This window comes from Palaemon carinicauda, chromosome 31 (assembly GCF_036898095.1).
Source record: "Palaemon carinicauda isolate YSFRI2023 chromosome 31, ASM3689809v2, whole genome shotgun sequence".
Classification (NCBI taxonomy): domain Eukaryota; kingdom Metazoa; phylum Arthropoda; class Malacostraca; order Decapoda; family Palaemonidae; genus Palaemon; species Palaemon carinicauda.
The window spans coordinates 63,178,873-63,199,384 of record NC_090755.1 but is presented as its reverse complement, the minus strand read 5'-3'; the positions used below and the strand labels follow the sequence as shown (position 1 = coordinate 63,199,384).

Here is a 20,512-nt window from a genome sequence, read left to right as displayed (position 1 = left end):
AAAAGTTGGTTTATTGAGAAAGTCTTTTTAGAGTTCAATGTGACTACTCTATCCTAAGGAAATATCTTAATTCTTTCATTTTACATAGTTTTTAGTGTTGTTGTCCTCTCCAGTCTTCAGCGGCATTCTCTGTTATTAATTTGTTGAATAAAATCTCAATGTCTATTAGATTCCTTATTCCTGATCTGGATAGTAACTTTTGGCACCGTCGTTCAGTCTCTTTTTTGAGGGTGTCGCATAATGTTTTTCATAATTCTGACCATCCTTTGCTTTCAAATCTTCCCAGACTGTACCATCTTCTACACAATCTAGGTGTGCACTTAAATCTAGCAAGCTTGCCTTCTCTGCAGCAAGACTAAACATTACATACCTTTATGAAAATTATATTCCTTCTGTGACAAGATTCTTGTGGAATGATCTTTGTAATCTGGCAGTTGAATCGATGGAACTTCAGAAGTTGGAAGTTGTTGCAAATGTTTTTCTGCTGAACAGGTTGAGATAAAGGTTCCTTTACACCAAGCAACATGAGGCATGCAACATTGTTGCATATGCCGAGTGTTTCCACCAGTTCAGCAGAAGGTAATATGTAGCGTACAGTTGCGGGGTATGTGGCTGGTGGGAACATGTTACTGTATAACCCAATGTATTTAGCAACAATTAGCCTGTTGCCCAGTGTTGCATGCCTTCCCACCAGTCGTGGCAATGATTTTCTTGTATAAAGCCACAGAATTGCTCGCAAGAAAAAACTTACCTTAACTACATCTCATAGTGCTTCCATAATTGCTTGGTATACTTGAAATAGTCATACCAGAAATTTTGAAGAGGTACATGAGAGATTTATAGCTTTCGCCAGTGATTTGGAAATGCAATGTTGCCAAATTCCTAATTTTAGATGGAAAGGCTTCTTGATAATTTTTTTCACTCGAGAAGGTAATTAAATCAATACTGATAGGTCATTGGACAGTAATTACTCAATAGAATTGTTTCAAGCAAAGTTACTGACTATAAAAAGTTCTCTCTTCCACCATTGGCTTCCTCCTCCTCCTTTTTATTTTTTTAAACGAGCATACAGCACTATAGTCCATTTCTTTTAGCGATGCATATTTGCACCGACTCGCGGCGGTGCCCTTTTAGCTTGGAAAAGTTTCCTGGTTGGTGATTGGTTCGAATTATCTTGTCCAACCAATCAGCGATCCGGAAATATTTCCGAGCTAAAAGGGCACCGCTGCAAGTCTGTGCAAATATGCATTGCTAAAAGAAATGGACTATAGATACTCGTATGAAGCGACACTGACCATCAGCTGAGACATTGGGTTGCAATTTCCTTGAGTTTGTTGAATTGGCAGAAATGGTTTGTGTCGTTCAATACCCAACATAACTTGTAGGATGCTACAAGCAACAACGATATCACCATATTGCAGGCAACATTTTTCCTGGTTGAAAGCCAGTCAAGTTGCATACAACATGTTTCCTGTATAGCTTTAATGGAATGTCGCCATAAATCTCCTACCATAGTTTATATTGCAGGTCTATTTGAACATTGTTACTGATCTTAGGATATTGTGTATATTTTATTCATTACTTCTCATATATACTTTTTATTCGTTATTTCCTTATTTTCTTTCCTCACTGGACTGTTTCCTTTTTGAAGCCCTTGAGCTTGTAGCAATCTGCTTTTCCAAATAAGGGTGCAGTTTGTCTAGTAATAATAATAATAAGTATAATAGCAGTAATGATAATAATAATGATAATGATACTATAGCAGAAAAATTATTCTTAATATATCAGAGAATAATATTTTGATTGAGGAAGGGATAGTTGAAAGAATGGATCATATCAGACCCTTGGTTTTTGAAAATGTACTAGGAAGGTCGAGTAACTGTTTATAGACATATGGATATTAGAAAAAAAAGCATCTGGTTCAATCGACTAAGACAGTGAAGTGAATGGTGTTGAAGCTGTTAACAGTGAAATTAAGTTTTTTTAATGGAAGTAAGCTATTTACTATAATGTGTATATGGGAGAGTGCTTTGTGATTTGGTTTAGTATTGTGTCTGAATAGCAGTGTGTTTTATCTCGAGGTCTATTCACTATCTTCAAGGAAAGATACCAGAGAAATGTGGGTACAAAGATATGAGATTAGAATAGAACTTGTGAATATGCTACAGGATGGTTGATGTTTGCAGCCGGAGATCGAGATGGAGAAAAGAAATATCTTCAAAAAGATTGAAAGTGTTTGCAGGATGAGAAATTTGAAACCACTGTATGAGAAAGGAAGATTAGGTTGTTAGGATAAATGGAAACCTGGAATATGGAATAATAAATGCTAATATGGATGGAGGAAGGATACTATCCATTAGTTTTCATATTCTTTTAGGCTTAAACACAAACACTAGTGGGAGTAAAAAAGATGTAGCACGGTGCTTGCTGAAGATTAAGAAGATAATAAATAGAACTTATGAAGAGAATGTTGAGCCAACTCTTGTATATGGATAGGATGGGGTTATATTGAAATAGGATAAAATGAAGCGCTGTTGAAATGTACTGTGCTTAGCATTTTTGTTGTAAGAAGAATTAAAGATGTTAGAAATGTTGAGACACTGAAAAGTGGTATGAAAGTTAGCATAGGTCAGAGGTTGGGCAAGTCTATTTTTTTTTATTTTGTGGTTTGGTGAGGTTGGAAGAATGGAAGAAAAGGCCCTTAATGTGGTTGGAAGAATGGATGAAAAGGTCCGTAATGTGGTTAGAAGAATGGATGAAAAGGCCCTTGAAAAGGCCCTTAATGTCGTTGGAAGAATGGCTGAAAAGGCCCTTAATGTAGTTGGAAGAATAGCGGAAAAGGCCCTTAGTGTCTAGGATGGATGAAAGTGATTTCAAGATATAGGGGGATGATGCAGTCTGTAGGACAATTCGACACACTGCTAATAGGTGATCTTTATGTAGGTATATAAAAAGGAAATTTTTTTGCACATTTTGTTCATCCTCTCTTCAGCAACTGAATTTCACTTATGTGTATATATATATATATATATATATATATATATATATATATATATATATGTGTGTGTGTGTGTGTGTGTGTGTGTATGTATGTATGTATGTATGTATGTATGTATGCATTTAGGCAAATTTTTTGTTTATTTATTGTGTATATTGTTGTATTTGCTATTATTATTATTAGTTAAGCTACAACTCTAGTTGGGAAAGCAGGATGCTATAAGCCCAATCGCTCCAACAGGGAAAAATAGCCCTGTGAGGGAAGAAAATAACAAAATAGATAAACCATTTGAAAACTATTGAATACAGAATAAAGTATATCTTAGATCAGTAGGCTACCAACGTTAAAATATATGTCATATTAAACTAGGAAGAGACGTGGACAGTATGTCAGCCTGTTTAGCATAAAAACATTCTCTGCAACAAGAATATGTTAAGTACGAATTTCTGAACGATATTTTGATGTCTAATAAGTAGAATTATGTAGTTATATGGAAATGAAAATACTTTTTAAATGAGTGAAATATTAAATAATTATATTAAGATATTTTTAGTATTATATGATCCATGTTACTGAATCAAATAATCACATTTGTTTATTACATGAAAGCAAGTAATATGATAGTTCTACCTAATGTTGAACACTGTCATAACCAAAAGGGAATATTTTTGTCCAGCTTTGCTGAACCAATAACACCCTAATGTCCTTAGCACTTGAGAGAAGCCGTAATTGGTGTTGATCATTCGATGAAGATAAGGACAACTGATGATATCCTTATCAGAGACAGCTAACTATTGTGTGCATGTTAATTTGATCTTTTTGTCGACGGACTTTGTCCCCTGCTTGATGGACCGGCGTGTATATAAGTAGGCAAGTCTCTGCAGTTCGTCACAGCACAATGAAGGTGTTTGTCTTCTTCGCGCTTGTGGCAGCTGCCGCCGCCTGGCCAAGCTTCGGCTTCGAGAGCCTTTCCCTGGAGGGTTTCCAGAGCGACGCTTCGGGTAAGATTGGAATCTTTTTGTGGCATTTTAGCCGAAAATACATTCCTTTTTTCGTTTGTATTTGCCGTCACTAGAAGCCCTAGTTAGGCTAGGCTGTTCTTAAAATATTTTATTTTTTCTTTTTTTCCTTTCCTCACTGGGCTATTTTCCCTGTTGGAGCCCTTGGGCTTATAGCATCATCCTGCTTTTCCAACTAGGGTTGTAACTTACCAGTTAATAATGATAATAATAATAATAATAATAATAATAGTCTGTCGCATGGTCTTCAACTACCTTGGAGTAGAGTTCTCTTGCTTGAGGGTACAATCGGGCACACTTCTATCTTATTTCTTTTCCTCTTGTTATTTGGAGTTTTTATAGTTTATATAATACAGTATGAAAGATATTTTAAGGTTCGTACTGTTCTTAGAATATTTAATTTTAATTGTTAGTTACTTCTCTTGTAATGTATTTGTTTCCTTATTCACTTTCCTCACTGGGGTATTTTTCTCTGCTGGAGCCCTTGGACTAATAGTATCCTACTTTTTTAACTAGGGTTGTAGCTTAGCTAGTAATAATAATAATAATAATAATAATAATAATAATAATAATAATAATAATAATAATAATCTTTGTATCTGACCACAAGATATCACTCGAGAAGTTTTGGAGGCGGTTTGAATAGCATATTGTTGACGAGTTGTGGATCCTAGTTTTATTTAGTATATTTATTTCATAGAATTGCAAGGTACGGCTATTTTCTATATTTTCTCTAATTCAATTTTTTAATGTTATTTATTTTTTTTATCTTAATTCTAATAACATTTGAACAGTTTGAATAAAAGTTCCTTTGGCATTGGTAAAATTATTGCCAGATTATACAATATTTTGGGTTGTGGAAGAGAAATTGGTTTTCTTTGCGAATAATTTTAAAAGAAATTTTGATAATGTATTGCCTAGCCTTTTAAATCATAATGTATGTCCAAGCTTTAATATATTACTAAACTGGCTATTTTTTCTTGTTAGCAGTATTACATATCTGGAACTATTATAAAAACTAAATGTCCTATTAATGTAAACAGCTGATATTATGTATCGTGATAATCGTTATTATTGTTGATTAGTTAAAAGATATGCAAATCTAATTTCTTGTTGAACGTAATCATTTATATATAGTTTTATTTTCTAATTTGGAAATTTACGTTGATTAAACGCAGAAATTATTGTAATTACAAAACTTTTTTGTGGTAAATGTTCATTATAAATGTTATAGAAATGTCTTTGCATTTTGACTTGGTGAATAATATGGCATTGAAAGTTTATCTGAGTGAAAACCAAGATTCAAGTAATAATCTACTTTTCATTTCTCATTTTTTTCGTAATTATTTCAATAAGCTTTATTAAGAAATATAGATAATGATGTCATTTCTGTAATATTTCGAAACAATAATTTATTAAATTGCAATTAAGGATATGTTACATTTTACAAGGAAGTAGTTATTTACTTTTATGTTATTTTATTTTAGATGTCCCATTGGCAAAGAGGCAACAAGATGTGAACCATCTGCTCTGGAAAGTATATGATCATCTAACCTTTGATGACCTGAAAGGTTATGCAGAAAGTTTCGATCCTGAGGCTGATACCTCCATGTATAAGGATGGAGGTGAAGCTGTCCATCGCCTTGTAAAGGAATTCAAAGATCACAGACTTTTGGAGCAGCACCACTGGTTCTCTCTCTTCAATGAACGCCAGAGGGAAGAAGCTCTTATGCTTTTTGACGTTCTGATGCAGTGTAAGACATGGGACAGTGCTGTCCACAATGCTGCTTACTGGCGTGAGCGCATGAATGAAGGAGAGTTTGTGTATGCCCTTTACACTGCTGTTATTCACTCTGATCTTGGACATGGCATCGTCCTCCCTCCTCTGTATGAGGTTACTCCTCACATGTTCACAAACAGTGAAGTTATCCAGAAGGCTTACACTGCAAAAATGACAAACAAACAAGGCAATTTCCACATGGAATTCACTGGCACTAAGAAGAACAAGGAACAGCGTGTGGCCTACTTTGGAGAGGATATCGGTATGAATGTGCATCACGTTACATGGCATATGGATTATCCCTTCTGGTGGGAAGACAAATATGGACATCATTTGGACCGCAAGGGAGAACTCTTCTTCTGGGTACATCATCAGCTCACTGTTCGCTTTGATTCTGAACGTCTATCCAACTATTTGGATATGGTAGATGAACTTCACTGGGAGAAGCCAGTTGAGGAAGGATTTGCTCCACACACTATCTATAAGTATGGTGGTGAATTCCCTGCTCGTCCAGACCACATCCACTTTGAAGATGTTGATGGAGTAGCCAGAGTCCGTGACATGGTTATTACAGAAAGTCGCATCCGTGATGCTATAGCTCATGGATACATCACAGGCAAAGATGGCAAAGTTATTGATATCAGGAATGACCAAGGCATTGACAAACTTGGTGACATTATTGAATCATCTATGTACAGTCCTAATGTCCAGTATTATGGAGCTCTTCACAACATGGCCCACATTATGCTTGGCCGTCAAGGTGATCCCCATGGAAAGTATAATATGCCTCCAGGTGTTATGGAACATTTCGAGACAGCCACTCGTGACCCTACTTTCTTCAGACTTCATAAATATATGGACAACATTTTCAAAGAGCATAAGGATACCCTTACACCATACACTCATGAGGATTTGGATTTCCCTGGAATTGATGTAGAAAGCATTGCTGTTAAGGGGCCCCTTAGAACTTACTTTGAGGACTATGAGTTTGACCTAAGAAATGCTGTAGACAGTGCAGAAGGTGTTGCCATGGTTGACTTAAAGGCACACGTTGCCCGGCTTAACCACCATGACTTTACCTTTGCTGCTGATGTCAACAACAACAATGGCAATGAAGTAGTTGCTACTTTCCGTTTGTATTTGTGCCCTGATTATGACAACAATGGAGAGAAATTCACTTATGAAAATGGTCACTGGCACTGCATTGAAATGGACAAGTTCTGGAAGAAATGTAAGTATTGACTTCTATCTTTTCCAAGGTTTAATCTTATATGGATTACAACATTTTAATGGTTTTATATGGTAATCAATATTATTTTTAATCACTGATATAATTAAATTTTTGTTTTGTGTCAACAGTATCTCCAGGAGCTAATCACGTTGAAAGGAAGTCAAGTGAATCATCAGTTACTGTCCCAGATGTACCAAGCTTCCAGTCCCTCATGGATGCTGCTGACAGTGGCAGTTTCGACATGCATGAATTTGAAAGGTCTTGTGGTATCCCCAACAGAATGCTTTTACCTAAGGGTAAGAAGGACGGCATGGACTTTTCTCTCTTCTTGGCTGTCACAGATGGTAGCTATGATCTTACTCATCCTGATGTTGATTCAGAACATGGTGGTACACACGCTCACTGTGGTGCCCACGGAGAAATCTATCCAGACAAGCGCCCCATGGGCTTCCCTCTGGATCGCAGAATCCCAGACAGACGTGTCTTTGATGAAACTACAAATATCAAATTCAGTCATGTTAAAGTATATCATGATGAACGCAAATTCACTGTTGTAGGTGCTTAGAGTCACTGCTAACTACAGTGTATTTTTCATGACTAGAATTTGATTTGTTTTTAAACTTCAATGATGGATTTATGATGGTAAGGATGACTGTTTAAAAACGCTTAAAAAATAAAATAATGCTGTCTAAATATGTTTTCCTTTCCTTTTCTGATTTTATGGGGCATAAATTAGATTGCCCTTATATCTATTTTTTTTATTGACTGCATTCTCTGATTTTCTAAATCTCTTCTGTTTGAGATATTTTCTAAGGTTGAGCTATTATTCTTGTGTATTTACATAGAGCAAGAAATGTTGAGGGAAATTTTAAATGAGCATGAACTTGAGCATATATTAGTTGTAGGTTTCTACTACTTTCAAGCAAAGCTTGTTTTTCCATGGTTCATGAAATATTTCAATTATGTGACAAACCCAAGCTGTTATATGAATGACACTCGGTCTGGTTATACTAATGAGTACCACTGCTGAACTATTCTTCCTTGTTTAAGATGCGTTTCTTATCATTTGAAAAATTGTTAAAAGGCTTACCATAGTGTCAGTTAGCCCTCCTTGATTGTCTGCTTCAGAGCTGATATTTGTCCTTGATATGCTGAAGTTTGCTTACTTCATCCTCTCTAAATAGATCAAGAATAAAAAGCAATCAAAGAGGGATTGGCTGATTCTTTATTGATTATGATATCATACTTTCAATTACATACATCCATTACTTTAATTGGCAGCAAGCTGGGTCATAAGAAACTCAAAAGATGTAATATCTGGTCTTCCCCAAGGTAGTATTCTTGGTTCATTATGTTTCATATTATATACACATAATATGTTGCCTAGCCTTGAAAACAAGCTTATTGAATATGCATCTTTAATAGAGATCTAGCTTAAATTAGTTCATGGTTCAAATTATGGTAGGTGAAGGTGAACCGTAAAAAGCTTAAGATATGATTGTAAGTATGTCAAGGCCAGTGGCTCATTAACATCCAGAACATTTCATTGATAATATCTCTTAACTTTATACAACTGATTTAGAATTTCAAGTGTGATTGTTAGTTGTAAATTTTCGAAAAGGTATGCTCTCGCCCCTGTCTGTTTCGTCTGTTTATGGGTTTGCTTATTTGTTACTTCCGCCAACGAAGTTGAGAGGCTATGTTTTCGCCCGTGTTTGTCTGTTTGTCCTTTTGTGTGTTTGTGCTCAGCCACTATTTTACTCACTGAGTAATGAAAATTTCAGAGATTAATTGATACATTGAGACGTGGAAGTGATTCAGTTTTGGAAGTCCTAGGTCATAGGCTAAGGTAAAGGTCGAGCAAAAGGTGACTGAATTAACCCTAACCTTTACCCCAAGTTTGCACATGGTTGTCACACAGACTTCAAATACGATTTCGGTATAAATTGACTCTGGGAAAGGCAAGCTGGTTTCTAGAGATAAGCTGCCTATTTTTTCATACAGAATTCCTTTAATATTTTTCTGTGCTTAACGTAAATCTAATGAATTAATTAAACATAAGTACACATTTATACATTTTATTTGCCTTTCTGAAGCTTTGTTAGAGGTCGTGATAATTTTTATCTACCATTCAAGACGTGAATATTCAACATGGTTTTGAGACAGAATTTTCCAAAACCGAGTTTTCCTAGCACAATATATATATGTATGTATATATATATATATATATATATATATATATATATATATATATATATATATATATATATGTGTGTGTGTGTGTGTGTGTGTGTGTGTGTGTGTATGTGTATACATACATTATATATATATATATATATATATATATATATATATTTATAGATATATATATATATATATATATATATATATATATATATAAAGTAGGTATATATATATAAACACATATGTATGTGCATGTATATATACTTTCAATGTTAGTTCAGTGTACTGGGATTCAAACTCCATGCCCTGGTCTTTTGGTGCCTTTCAAACCATACAGTATAGTATGAATGTTATCGTTTTTACTCAACCCAAATCCCTCTGTAGTGGAAAATATGATGCCACTTGAGTGTTAGGGTAAGAAGGTCTTCTACCACTTAAGAAGTATACCATCTCACCAAGGAATTGGCAGTTTTAGACCGAGCTCAATGACTGAAGAGAATATTATCTGCAGACCTATTGCAAGCTGGATAAGGTAGTTAAGAACAAAGATGCAAAGGCATATAAGGAAAATAATGGGGAGAAATAAACAAAGATTTTAATGAGTTTAAGGATTTGTTCTACCAGGAGGTGGAAGCAGAGAGAAGGCTTAATGAAGAAATGGATTTTGAAGAAAATAAAAGATTCAAATGTACTTATTCTGTGTGAAGCAAATTCAGTGCTTAGGTAATAAAGTGAGTATTTGTTGAATATTTATGATACAAGAGAAGCAAAGATGACAGACACACTGGCGGTAAAGCTTTGCATAAGACGGGTAATACTAGTGGATGTGACTGTTGAACATATTAGTAAGGCATAAAAGAAGTTGAAGAAAGGAAAGACATTAGGACTTGGAATTACAAGTGAGATACTTTAGTAGGGTGATGATAGTGGAACTTATTGGTTGATCAAGGTTTACAAAGTATGTCTGAATAAAAGAAAGAATTGGGAGGAATTGGTGAGAAGAATAATTGCTCCACTGAATAAGGTAAATGTGATAAAATTTACTGTAAGAATTATGCAGTACACAATTTTACTTGGTATATGAGGTTTTTTTTTTCACTGTGAGACAGATAATAGAGGAACTGATACAGGAAGAACTTGGTGAATTTTGATAAATTTTATGTAAGAAATTTGAAAATAAATCCAAATATATCCATGAGCAATAGCATCATAGATGCAACTTTCCATTATGATCATATGACAAACTCAAACTACTCCATCAACGTCTTCAAAGTGGGTGAATTTGTTTGAGCAGGGAATTCTCCTTCATATTTGTAGATAGTGTTTGGGGAAAAATCTGCTTCAACTGTCTTATCCCATTGAAATTCGTCTCATTATCATCTCCTCCTACGCCTATTGACACAAAGGGCCTCAGTGAGATTTCGCCAGTCTGAAGTTCATCTACCATATCCAAATGATTGGAGAGGTGCTCATTGTCAAAGCGAGCAGTCGACTGATGATGTACCCAAAGGAAGAGTTCTCCTTTGATATCTAAATGATGCCCATATTTGTCTTCCCAAGAGAAGGGATAATCCATATACCATGTAACGTGATGCACATTTATACCAATATCCTTTCCAAGATAGGCCACAATCAGTTCCTTGTTCCATGTGGAAATTGCCTTGTTTGTTTGTCAATTTTGCAGTGCATAATGTCACTCCTGGATAACGTCACTGTTTGTGAACATGTGAGAGGTAACCTCATACAGAGGAGGAAGGACAATGGCATGTCCAAGATCAGAGTGAATAACAGCAGTGTAAAGGGTATACACAAACTCTCCTTTGTGCATGTTGCTACGCCAGTTTGCAGTATTGTGAACAGCACAGTCCTAGTTCTTGTACTGCATAAACAAATCAAAGAGCATTAGAGCCTCCTCCCTCTGACGTTTATTGAAAAGAGAGTACCAGTAGTGCTGTTCCAGTAGTCTGTGGTCCTTTTATTCCTTAACAATGTGATGGGCAGTTTCACCTCCGTCTTTGTACATTGAGGTGTCTGCCTCAGGGTCAAAGGATAATCTTCCAGAGCAAGTGGATCACATCAAAGGGACATCTGAAGAATCAAAACCTGTAAATGTCTCATTAATCTCAAATTCTATGATAACTTTTATCTTCTGAGAAGCTACCCACAATCAAGTTTGATAAAATTCAAGCAATATATTTTGTATTAGTAAATAATTAGTATAATCATCGTTTTCTCTCTCACACATTTCTCCCTGTCACTTACAGATCTTCAATTTAAAGAGATCATGTATATTTATAACAAAGAAGGAGGGATGTATAAATGAATAAAGACAAGATACTTACAAGCTCATCCCGATCCAAAAGTCTTATGCAAAATATTTTACACTTAATTAACCAAGTATTAGTTCCATTTAGATCATGTACATTTTGAAAATGAAAACCCACATGCTTGTGCTTAATTGATGATTTATGATGAAGAAAAGACTGTTAGAATTAATTGCATACCTTGTAAAACATTCCGGAGGGTATAGTCTTGCAAGATCTGAATGCAAAGGATGGTCTGGATTATGACTAACTGAACGATAGTGATAGAAAGTAATATCCAAATTAGGGATAAGGAATCCAATACACCAAAAGAATTTTATTTAACAAATTAGGATGGAAGTCTGCACTTGAAGACCAGACAGGAGAACAATACTCAAAACAGGGTAAAGTGAAAGACTTCGAACATTTCTCTAGAATAGACAGAAGACATTTTCATTCATCATCATCATCATCTCCTCCTACACCTATTGACGCTAAGAGCCTCGGTTAGATTTCACCAGTCGTCCCTATTTTGAGCATTTAATTCAATACTTCTCCATTCGTCATCTCCTACTTAACGCTTCATAAGTCTCAGCCATGTAGGCTTGGGTCTTCCAACTCTTCTAGTTCCTAGTGGACCCCTGTTATAAGTTTGGCAAATTAGGGTTTTTTTCTTGTACTGTTGAACAATTGCATTTAATTATTTTTATGAGTTTTTATTTTTACAGTCTTTTGGATTAACCTTGATTTTTTTACATATAAGTATCTCTCTGTGACTACCTCGTGTGGTGTCTATAACTCTATTATCACCAACTTAGGGTTGTGGTGGCCTATGTGGTAACGTCCCTGACTGGTGAGCGCCAGACTGGGGTTCGAGTCCCGCTCAAACTCGTTGGTTCCTTTGGTCGCTACTACCTCACCATCTTGGTGAGCTAAGGATGGGGATTTTGGGGAAACCAATAGGTCTATCTGCTGAGACATCAGCAGCCATTGCCTGGTCCACCTTAGTCCTAGTTTGGGTGAAGAGGGGGCTTTGACGCTGATCATATGTATATATGGTCAGTCATTAGGGCATTGTCCTGCTTGATAGGGTATTGTCACTGTACCTTGCCAAAGCCATTCATGAGCTGCCTTTAAACCTTTAAACTACATTTTCATGGTATCTTTACCTCACATTACTTACAGCAATGCCATTTTTTTTTTTCATGGTGAATAGTAAAGCTCTTAAATTCTATTGTAAATACATTTCTTGTTTTGATATAATATTTTTATTATTATTATTACTAGCCAAGCTACAACCATAGTTGGAAAAGCAAGATGCTATAAGCCCAAGGGCTCCAATAGGGAAAAATAGCCCAGTGAGGAAAGGAAATAAGGAAATGAATAAATGATGAGAACAAGTTAACAATAAATCATTCTAAAACAGTAACAACGTCAAAACAGATATGTCTTATATAAACTATTAACGTCAAAAACAGGTATGTCATATATGAACTATAAAAAGACTCATGTCAGCCTGGTCAACATAAAAACATTTGCTCCAACTTTGAACTTTTGAAGTTCTACTGATTCAACTACCCGATTAGGAAAATCATTCCACAACTAGGTAACAGCTGGAATAACACTTCTAGAATACTGTGTAGTATTGAGACTCATGATGGAGAAGGCCTGGCTATTAGAATTAACTGCCTGCCAAGTATTACGAACAGGATAGAATTGTCCAGGGAGATCTGAATGTAAAGGATGGTCAGAGTTATGAAAAATCTTATGCAACATGCATAATGAACTAATTGAACGACGGTGACAAAGATTAATATCTAGATCATGAATAAGAAATTTACTAGACCGTAAGTTTCTATCCAACAAATTAAGATGAGAATCAGCAGCTGACACCATACAGGAGAACAATACTTAAAACAAGGTAGAATAAAATAATTAAAACACTTCTTCAGAATTGATTGATCACCGAAAATCTTAAAAGACTTTCTCAATAAGCCAATTTTTTGTGCAATTGAAGAAAACACAGACCCAATATATTTCTCAAAAGTAAATTTGCTGTCGAGAATCAAACCTAAAATTTTAAAAGATTCATACAAATTTAAAGAAACATTATCAATACTGAGATCTGGATGTTGAGGAGCCACCGTCCTTGACCTACTTACTTTGAGTTTTGTTAGGATTCAACTTCATACCCCATAATTTGCATCATGCACTAATTTTAGCTAAATCTCTATTAAGGGATTCACCAACCCCAGATCTACATTCAGGGGATGGAATTGATGCAAAGAGAGTAGCATCATCTGCATATGCAACAAGCTTGTTTTCTAGGCCAAACCACATGTCATGTGTATATCGTATGAAAAGTAATGGGCCAAGAACACTACCCTGTGGAACACCGGATATCATATTCCTATACTCATTATGGTGCCCATCAACGACAACTCTTTGAGATCTATTACTTAAAAAATCAATAATAATACTAAGAAATGACCCACCCACTCCCAACTGTTTGAGTTTGAAAATAAGGGCCTCATGATTAACACGGTCAAAAGCAGCACTAAAATCAAGGCCAATCATATGAACTTCATGACCACAATCAAGGGATTTCTGTACAGCATTGGAGATTGTAAGAAGGGCATCACATGCTCCTAGGCCTTTATGAAAGCCAAATTGCAAACTAGGGAATAGATGATTACTTTCAGCAAACCTATTAAGACTTTTTGCCAGAAGACGCTCAAAAACTTTAGATAATAATATGGGAGTTATGGAAATTGGGCGGTAATCAGTGGGACTTGAGCTACCATAAACACATTTACATAGAGGAGTAACATTACCAATCCTTCAACAAGTGCTAAAAGCTCCTCTTGCTAACTTGCTCAAAATAACAGAGAGCTTTGGAGCTAAGAAATCTGCTGTCTTTATAAAAAAAACAATGGAAAAATACCATTTGGATCTACACCTCCATAAGCATCAAGGTCCATCAACAGAGCTTTAATTTCACGAGATCAAAAAGCTAAACTAGTTAGTTTAACCTCAGGAAAACATGAATGAGGAAGTTCAAGTTTTTCATTACTCTGTTTACTGTCAAAAACATCAGCCAAAAGGGTTGCCTTTTCCTTTGGACAGTGAGTGACTGAGCCATCTGGTTTAAGTAAAGGAGGAACTGATGCATCTACACCAAAGAGTGCAGATTTAAGGGTAGACCACCATTTATGTTCCTGAGTTTTACCAGAAATGGTAAACGTAATTGCTAGTCAGTTAGGCAGTATATCTTAGCAATCCATCTTTGCCAATGGTTGTATAAGCGGATGAACAACCTGGTGGAGTAATGAGAACTTTTGTTGTGGAGGAAATGCCCCCCTAAATCTTGATGAAGTCACTGGCAGCAGGGTGACGGATTACGTTTGAGGAGATAGACAAGATGTCTTTTCAGCTTCTACTCCTGATACCTGTCGGAGGATCTTACTGCAATTAGTATAGATCGCTAAGGGTCACTTGCGCCTTAGTTAAGTAGGTGATATGCATCACAAGGAACTGGCTATCCTTTAGATGAATCTAGCCAATGAATCCCCCATGGATTTAGTCAGTCAATGGAAAGAGACTTTTTCATTGTATTCGTTCTTTTTGCAATTAAAGAAGAAACCGACTGGATGTGTATCTCAAAAGGAGCTTTTCAACTAAAAATTGTAATTCAAATTTTAAATCATTTGTATGAAGTTAGAGATATTGTGAATGAAATGATCTTGACGTTGAGGATCCACTGCCTTTGACCTATTTACAATTATATTTTAGGTTTTTTGATTCAACATCATCTAGTATAATTCGAACCATGCACTAATTATAACTAGATCTCTATTGAGGGTTTTCCCAACCACATGTTTACATTTGGGGAATGGAATTGATGCATATTCTTCAAGCTTGTTTTCAAGATCAAAAACAGGTCATGGGTATATAATATTAAATATAATAAACCAAGTACACTACCTTGAGGAATGCCAGATATTAAGTTGCCCTTCAACATCTATCTACATACTGTATTACTTAAGCTTCTGGACAACCAGGATAAGGAAGCTTTAGTTTCTAATCACCTGGCCTCCTGTCAGTAAAAGTAATGGATGTATGTAATTCAAAGTATGAAATTATTATCAATAACCAATCAGTTAATGTGTCTTTTATCACTTTCTAAATTATTGATCTATTGAGAGATTAAATATGAAAACTTAAATATATCAAAGGTATCAATCAGGTCTGTCACAAACAATCAAGCAGGTCCAAATGACACTATGGCAATCCTTTTATTAATGTTTAAAATGATAAGAAACATCTAAATTAATGAAGAACAGAAGTTGAGCAGTAGTTCTCATTAGCATTACCAAACTGAGAGTCAGTCATATGACAACTAGGGAAGTGTCACAACAATGAAATATTTGATGGACCCTTGAAAAACAAGATTTGGATGAAAGTAGGAATAACCTTCATCTAACATGGGTTGATATCTTTCGTTCTGTAAATGAATATGGAAACAATAGTTCACTCTCAAGAAATATCTCAAATAAAAGACATTTAGGAAATCAAAGAATCCAATTAATAAATAAACTGGGATGCCCCCTAAAATCAGCAAAGGAAAGGAAAACATCTTTAAACAGTATTTTTTTATTTTTAAGGGTTTTTAAATAGTCATGCTTACTTTGAAGAACAGATAATTAAAAGTAAAAAACTTTAATTGTAGTCATGTTGAAAATACACAGGAGTTAATAGTGACTAATGACCTAAAATGGTGTGTTTACGTTCATCATGATATACTTTAACATGACTGAATTTGATATTTGTAGTTTCATCAAAGACACGTCTGTCTGGGATTTTGCGATCCAGAGGGAAGCCCATGGGGCGCTTGTCTGGATAGATTTCTCCGTGGGCACCACAGTGAGCGTGTGTACCACCATGTTCTGAATCAACCTCAGTATGAGTTAGATCATAGCTACCATCTGTGACAGCCAAGAAGAGAGAAAATTCCATGCCGTCCTTCTTACCCTTAGGTAAGAGCATCCTGTTGGGGATACCACAAGACCTTTCAAATTCATGCATGTCGAAACTACCACTATCAGCAGCATCAATGAGGGACTGGAAGCTTGGTACATCTGGGACAGTAACTGATGATTCAGTTGACTTTCTTTCAACGTGATTAGCTCCTGGAGATACTGTTGACACAAAACAAAAATTTAATTATATCAGTAATTGAAAATAATAATGATTACCATATAAAACAATTGAAATGTTGTAATCCATGTAAGATTAAACCTTGAAAACGATAGAAGTCAATACTTACATTTCTTCCAGAACTTGTCCATTTCAATGCAGTGCCAGTGACCATTTTCATAACTGAATTTCTCTCCATTGTTGTCATGATCAGGGCACAAATACAAACGGAAAGTAGCAACTACTTCATTGCCATTATTGTTGTTGATATTAGCAACATAAGTGAAGTCGTGATGGTTAAGACGAGGAACGTGTGCTTTCAGGTCAACATCATTGATACCTGCTGCGCTGTCGACTGCATTTCTTAGGTCAAACTCATAATCTTCAAAATAGGTTCTAAGTGGTCCTTCCACACTAATGCTTTCTACATCAATTCCAGGGAAATCCAAATCCTCATGAGTGTATGGAGTAAGGGTATCCTTATGCTCTTTGAAAATGTTGTCCATATATTTATGAAGTCTGAAGAAAGTAGGGTCACGAGTGGCTGTCTCAAAGTGTTCCATAACACCTGGAGGCATATTATACTTTCCGTGAGGATCACCTTGACGGCCAAGCATAATGTGGGCCATGTTGTGAAGAGCTCCATAATACTGGACATTAGGACTGTACATAGAAGATTCAATAATGTCACCAAGTTTGTCAATGCCTTCGTCATTCCTGATATCAATAACTTTGCCATCTTTGTCAGTGATGTATCCATGAGCTATAGCATCACGGATGCGACTTTCTGTAATAACCATGTCACGAACTCTGGCTACTCCATCAACATCTTCAAAGTGGATGTGGTCTGGACGAGCAGGGAATTCACCACCATACTTATAGATAGTGTGTGGAGCAAATCCTTCCTCAACTGGCTTCTCCCAGTGAAGTTCATCTACCATATCCAAATAGTTGGATAGACGTTCAGAATCAAAGCGAACAGTCAGCTGATGATGTACCCAGAAGAAGAGTTCTCCCTTGCGGTCCAAATGATGTCCATATTTGTCTTCCCACCAGAAGGGATAATCCATATGCCATGTAACGTGGTGCACATTCATACCAATATCCTCTCCAAAATAGGCCACACGCTGTTCCTTGTTCTTCTTAGTTCCAGTGAATTCCATGTGGAAATTGCCTGGTGTGTGTGTCATTTTTGCAGTGTAAGCCTTCTGGATAACTTCACTGTTTGTGAACATGTGAGGAGTAACCTCATACAGAGGAGGGAGGACAATACCATGTCCAAGATCAGAGTGAATAACAGCAGTGTAAAGGGCATACACAAACTCTCCTTCATTCATGCGCTCACGCCAGTATGCAGCATTGTGGACAGCACAGTCCCATGTCTTACACTGCATCAGAACGTCAAAAAGCATAAGAGCTTCTTCCCTCTGGCGTTCATTGAAGAGAGAGAACCAGTGGTGCTGCTCCAAAAGTCTGTGATCTTTGAATTCCTTTACAAGGCGATGGACAGCTTCACCTCCATCCTTATACATGGAGGTATCAGCCTCAGGATCGAAACTTTCCGCATATCCTTTCAGGTCATCAAAGTGTAGGTGATCATATACTTTCCAGAGCAGATGGTTCACATCTTGTTGTCTTTTTGTCAGTGGGACATCTGAAATGTAGCAACGCAGATTTATATGTAAAGTATTTTAAAAGTAAAACAGTTACTAAAGTTTGGAGTAATTAATATCTCAAATTTAAAGCCTTTTGTATTCTGCGGTAGTTTTTATCATTATAAATATTTCAATGGAATAGTGAATACAAACACCTAATTCTCATTGATTGTATGATTTGAAATATGGCAAAGTACTTTTCATATCTATTCGTTTTAAGTAATTTCTTTCCCCAAAAAATGAAATCTTTCGTCAAAGTCACATTATCTGTTAATTTAACAAACTTTTACATTTATATTAAATCATAAGACTTTAGTTGTGATTTTTTCTTATAATAGAAATAAGGAGAAACATAGAAATTAATATTAGAAAGGTTCAACCTAGTACAAAAGTAAAAAAAAAAAAAATGCAACATTTTCCACACAAGACATTCACAAGAAAAAAATCTAATTTATACATCATTATAACTTGATCTATAATATGCAGAAATAAGATTTTTCTACACAAAAACTGAGCTGTGAGAAAAGTAGTGTATCTAAATATTTAGAAGATATGTTGTTGTACTGCCTTGTCATAAGGGATGACGTATCGGATTTAGAAAGCAGGGCTCTCTCACGCAGGAAACGAATGTGTTAAATGTTAATTCAAATCAGATGAGTTAAGAAAGTGATTGTTGCTATCAAGAGAGCATTAACCATGTAGTATAGACACAATTGAAAAAAAAAAAAAACAGTAAACATTTACTTTATGAATAGACATAAAACATCAATACACTCATCAATTGACTGTGGCTACTTATAAGGCCCGACCAGTCCTGTAAAACGCAACTAATTTATTAACTATTTTAATGAGACTCCATTATATTCTCACCTGAAGCGTCACTCTGGAAGCCATCCAGCGAAAGACTCTCGAAGTCGAAGCTAGGCCAGGCGGCGGCCGCAGCCAACAGAGTGCACAAGACAAACACCTTCATTGTGCTGTGAGTATACAATGAAATCCCCCTCCTTATATACCGTCCTTTTCATTACAGCCTAAGACAAAGTCCACATTAAGGGGCCCTCGATGATTATCTTCATAGGCCGTAGACACTGATAAATTTATTGTTATCTTCCATCATGTTAACCTTTCGGATTCTTTTTTTATTTTTTTTTTTTTTTTTTTTTTTTTTTTTTTTTTTTAAGCTGATGATGATGTTTAATGGTAAGATTCATAAATGCTCTTACAGTATATCTTGGAAGCTAAGATAAAATCCATGGAGGTGTGATAGTTGTCTTTAATAAATTCAATGATGTTAGAAAAATTGAGTGACTTTCCTCAGTTTTTGGCCTCCAGAAGTATTTGTTAGTATTATAAGCCTATTTAATTTAAGCCTATTGGAATCTTATTGACGAACGAAAGTTATGCGAATTAGGGAAAATGGAGAAAATAATTATCAAGGGAAAGTATCTTCAAATATTAATATAATCTTCAACATTATCATCTCAGAGTTTCTAATCTAAAGTACTGCCTTATTGTAGAATACACCATGTTTAATACGTGAGTAGATAAAACCTTGTGTTTTAATATGCAATAAATAAACTTTTCTTAGTCACATCATTCTGGTTATATAAGAAAAATAATATTTTAGGTAAAACAATACACAGTGCAATTCATGTCTCAAGTGGCTCGCTGATAAGAATGAAAAATCTTTGCGACTAGGTAAGATTTCGAATATGAAATATATTAGGTATTTAATAATTTCAAGTATTTTTTATAAGCTTCTTCATTATTATTATTATTATTACTATTATTATTATTATTATTCTCTCTCTCTCTCTCTCTCTCTCTCTCTCTCTCTCTCTCTCTCTCTCTCTCTAACGGATGCCCTTTGCGTAAAAAGGCGTAGGAGGGGGTGATTATGATTACTACTACTACTACTGCTACTATTATTATTATTATTATTATTATTATTATTATTATTATTCTCTCTCTCTCTCTCTCTCTCTCTCTCTCTCTCTCTCTCTCTCTCTCTCTCTCTCTCTCTCTCTCTCTCTAACGGAGGCCCTTTGCGTAAAAAGGCGTAGGAGGGGGTAATTATGATTACTACTGCTACTACTACTACTACTACTACTACTACTACTACTACTACTACTACTGCTATTATTAT

General features: G+C 35.6%; 2 protein-coding genes across 2 annotated transcripts; one reads left to right on the top strand and one right to left on the bottom strand.

Moving 5' to 3' along the window:
• The first annotated feature begins 3,861 nt into the window (after positions 1 to 3,861).
• LOC137624450 (hemocyanin A chain-like) lies at positions 3,862 to 7,721 on the top strand. Its single transcript, XM_068355216.1, has 3 exons — positions 3,862 to 3,999; positions 5,505 to 7,028; positions 7,157 to 7,721. The coding sequence occupies exons 1-3, from the start codon at positions 3,897 to 3,899 to the stop codon at positions 7,591 to 7,593; spliced, it is 2,064 nt and encodes a 687-aa protein (XP_068211317.1). The 5' UTR covers positions 3,862 to 3,896; the 3' UTR covers positions 7,594 to 7,721.
• An 8,540-nt stretch (positions 7,722 to 16,261) lies between these two features.
• Positions 16,262 to 19,362, bottom strand: LOC137624449 (hemocyanin B chain-like). Its single transcript, XM_068355214.1, has 3 exons — positions 19,237 to 19,362; positions 16,842 to 18,365; positions 16,262 to 16,713 (listed from the first exon to the last, which is right to left on the bottom strand). The coding sequence occupies exons 1-3, from the start codon at positions 19,337 to 19,339 to the stop codon at positions 16,277 to 16,279; spliced, it is 2,064 nt and encodes a 687-aa protein (XP_068211315.1). The 5' UTR covers positions 19,340 to 19,362; the 3' UTR covers positions 16,262 to 16,276.
• Between the last annotated feature and the right edge of the window lie 1,150 nt (positions 19,363 to 20,512).